General features: G+C 32.4%; 1 protein-coding gene across 1 annotated transcript in view; it reads right to left on the reverse strand.

Moving 5' to 3' along the window:
- Window positions 1–1388: 1388 nt before the first annotated feature.
- The window catches only part of LOAG_18063 (hypothetical protein), a 3336-nt gene continuing 1362 nt past the window's right edge, over window positions 1389–3362 (reverse strand). Inside the window, exons 4-6 of the mRNA XM_020450734.1 lie at window positions 2562–2714; window positions 2088–2297; window positions 1389–1799 (exon numbers count right to left, since the gene is read on the reverse strand). Coding sequence (XP_020305557.1) covers window positions 1650–1799; window positions 2088–2297; window positions 2562–2714 — 513 coding nt within the window. The 3' untranslated portion in view covers window positions 1389–1649. The remainder of the gene's footprint in view (window positions 1800–2087; window positions 2298–2561; window positions 2715–3362) is intronic.

The following is a 3362-nucleotide window of genomic DNA, read 5'->3' on the forward strand; positions in this document are numbered from 1 at the left end:
TAGATAACATGAATTCAGTTGAATAACATATCATAAATTATCATGAGATGTTTGGACCATTCCTGATCATTCAGATTCGTCTGAAAGAACGAATTGCTTCAATTAGATATGAAGATGCCTCGAATTGGAAAGGCACGTCTTGCCAGGCTTCGATCTAGTTGTTTCCAATTCCCTTTGTAAGAAATTGCTGGTCTTCAGCATATTATTTCAATATTAAGATTAATAACGTCGAATTCATCCGCCTGTGCACTAGTTTTCACTTCTTTTCATTACATATACGTATCAAAACTTTTGTTCTTGTTCCCTCTACTTTGATGAGGTAGTAGTTCTAAATGTGAAAAAACTGCCAGTAGATTTGGAAAACATTCACTTCCACAATTTCTTCATTCTCATCTTTTGGAATCACTATTTTAATTTCTATTGCCTTTGATGGACTCTTGTACCAATTATGTGACCTGTCCTTCCTTTTAAAATATAACATTTTTCAAATTTACCGTGCTGTGAACGCTACGCTACGGGCTGTATGACTGTAATGTGAATCAATTCCTTTTTTGGATTTCAAAAATCTTAACGGGTATTGTTTCGGTTTTATCAGGACATTTTATTAGCAGTTGAAAGTCTCATTAGTCCTTTATTCTTTGAATTCATGTGTTCTTCATTTCCTCTCCTTCTAGTTTGATGTATATAGTATATTAATGTATGTAATATATGTACACGTATTGTTACAGCTAATTAGAGAAACCGGTTGTACAAATTTAATGTTTGCGAACAAATCCTTAGTTTTTCATTTCCTCAATTAAAAACTTGAACTCCGTGGAAACATATAAATGGAATGAACTGGTTTGAAGTACTTTATGCTTAGAACTCTCGGCCTTCCTTTTCCCTCCATATTCTTACCTACAACACTAGCACTTTTCAAACGTATGACAAAATACACAGCCAAATAAAATGAAGATTCATTGAACTTCATCATATGTGAACATAAAATTATTAATAAAAAGTCGATTCAATTTGCACGTTAGAATGATTAAAGCAAAATACAAATGAATATATGGTAAAGTTTCGACTTATTTACTTCTAGCCGTCTTATCTGAATTGTCGGAAGTTCCAAAAATGTTTTAGAAAAACATATGTAACAGAAGAAATCAATACAGAATATCATTTTTTATGTTGTATGGTAAAAATGAGATGCGAATAAATTTCTTCTGAAAGGTTCTGCTTGCTTTTTGAGTGATCACTGTTCAGCTAAGTACCTCACTCATCGTCAGAGGTTTCATACGGAGCAATGAAATGTCGGGTGAAATCAAATATCGTGAGTTGATTTCCTAACGCAACGCAATCAAAAATTTTAACGGTAAAGAATAACTTGCCATTTTTTTTAATTAGGAGTACTTCTGATTCACTTGAAATTTGAAAATGAAAATGGTCAGGTGATTAACAGATATTTCCTTGCAAAGTGGAACTGATAGAATTAAGTCAAGAGCATTTCATCTACATATTGTGCTGGAAAGAACATATAACAATTAAATTATCAGATAGTGAGATGTATGCTTCAGTTCTACTGTATGCTTCAGTAGAACATAAATACGTACTACCACTATTACTGCTATTATTACAATGACAACCACGATTACTGCTCCATCACTATATTAAAGCTCATCATGTGATAGGCCAACCAAATTTTCGCCATGATTCGTTGCTTCAGAACCAACAAACAGATCTGATTCACTTACAACTTCATCGATAGATAAGCGATCATCATTATCTTTATCTGCCTTCGACATTAAATGTTCTGCTTCCTACATAGGGAAACGTTAACACTTATAAATCAAAATTAACTGAGGAATCCTACATAAGTCTCAGTAAATTTAAATAACTTAAGCTTTTTGTCCATGTCGAAATGAGTGACAAATTTTTTCCTTCTCGAACAATTTACATGGTTGTATCTTCCATCAAAGAATCAAAATTTCACATTTCGAGTCGATTAAGTGAAATTAGATATTTGAACTCATGAATAATCCAAAAGAGAATAAAATGCATGGTATCCAAAATTTAAATTTAATGGATGGATAAAAAATGGTACAAACCTCAGCTGCCGTTGTTTCCAAACTCATAACAAGCCAAGAAGCAATTTCTGGGCCTTCAAGAACACCATTTCTATCTTTATCATAATCATATTCAAAACGATTTTTCTCCACTGTGTACCAGTCTGATTTCTGGTCTCCAGCTAGATCATCAAGAAACTCATCCAGAGTAATTTTCCCATCACGGTTTTTATCTTTCTCTTTCATAGTGATCTTAAACTTCATAACTTCAAAAGTTGCAAATACCGATAATTACGCGATGAATCGCTGCTGAAGGACACTGCTTATTAAATCCTGCTTTCAACAACTTACTTAATATAAATAATACATACTTTTAGACTATCCGACTATGTTACATCATTAAAGTCGGCATCAGTATCAATCGTTCGGCGGAGCGCATATAAAAATGACATGAACTACCAAGCATTGTCTTGCAAATGAAATTCTGAAGGAAGGTTTAAAATGCCATAATATTACCTCAATTAAGGTTGCATGCATGTGTGGGAAAGATTCAGGATTTTGGAAGGCATGAAATTCAGCATTCGATAACTTCTCATCTTTATCCTGATCTGCAGTGAAGAAAAATCTCCTGTCATCCTCCAATAAACGTTTGTCATCTATATCTATAAGCTGAAAGTCGAAGGTGCATTTAGTAATACAAAGACTATGATAGAGATAACGTTAAGAAATTTTCTACTTCACTGTAATCATATGGACAACAGAGTTTCCAAACACGAACAAGCTCTTGAAGATCATGACAAATGTATTCGAACAGACAAAATAATACGCTCTCTCATTAATAAACAGTTGAGTTACTGTCAACAAAAAATGAACCAACCCAGATTCCCGAAGAAGTAAAGTATGAAAGTTAAGGAAAGCTTAAGTCAAGGATTTCAGCCGTAACAAGTAAAGAAATGGCAACACTCAGCTTACAAAATAATATAATATAATGGTAACGTTATGAATAATTTCCTGAAGGTTGGATAACTTCATTCTTAAAATAATTAAATTTTACTGTTATTTTTTCAACAGATATTTTAAGATGCATGTAAGCTGACTTCCCCTACAAAGTCCCACTTTTCCTTTCAGTAAGTAAAATCACGGTTCTAAGTCTTAAACATTAAAAGGTTAATCCGGCAAAAATAACGCTTGACACATTTTCAGTTGGTTATTGATCTAAAGTTTGTGCATGTTTCGATAGAACGATATATATATATATATATATATATATATATATATATATATATATATATATATATATATATATATATATATATA

The sequence above is a fragment of the Loa loa genome, assembly GCF_000183805.2.
Source record: "Loa loa unplaced genomic scaffold supercont3.185, whole genome shotgun sequence".
Classification (NCBI taxonomy): Eukaryota; Metazoa; Nematoda; class Chromadorea; order Rhabditida; family Onchocercidae; genus Loa; species Loa loa.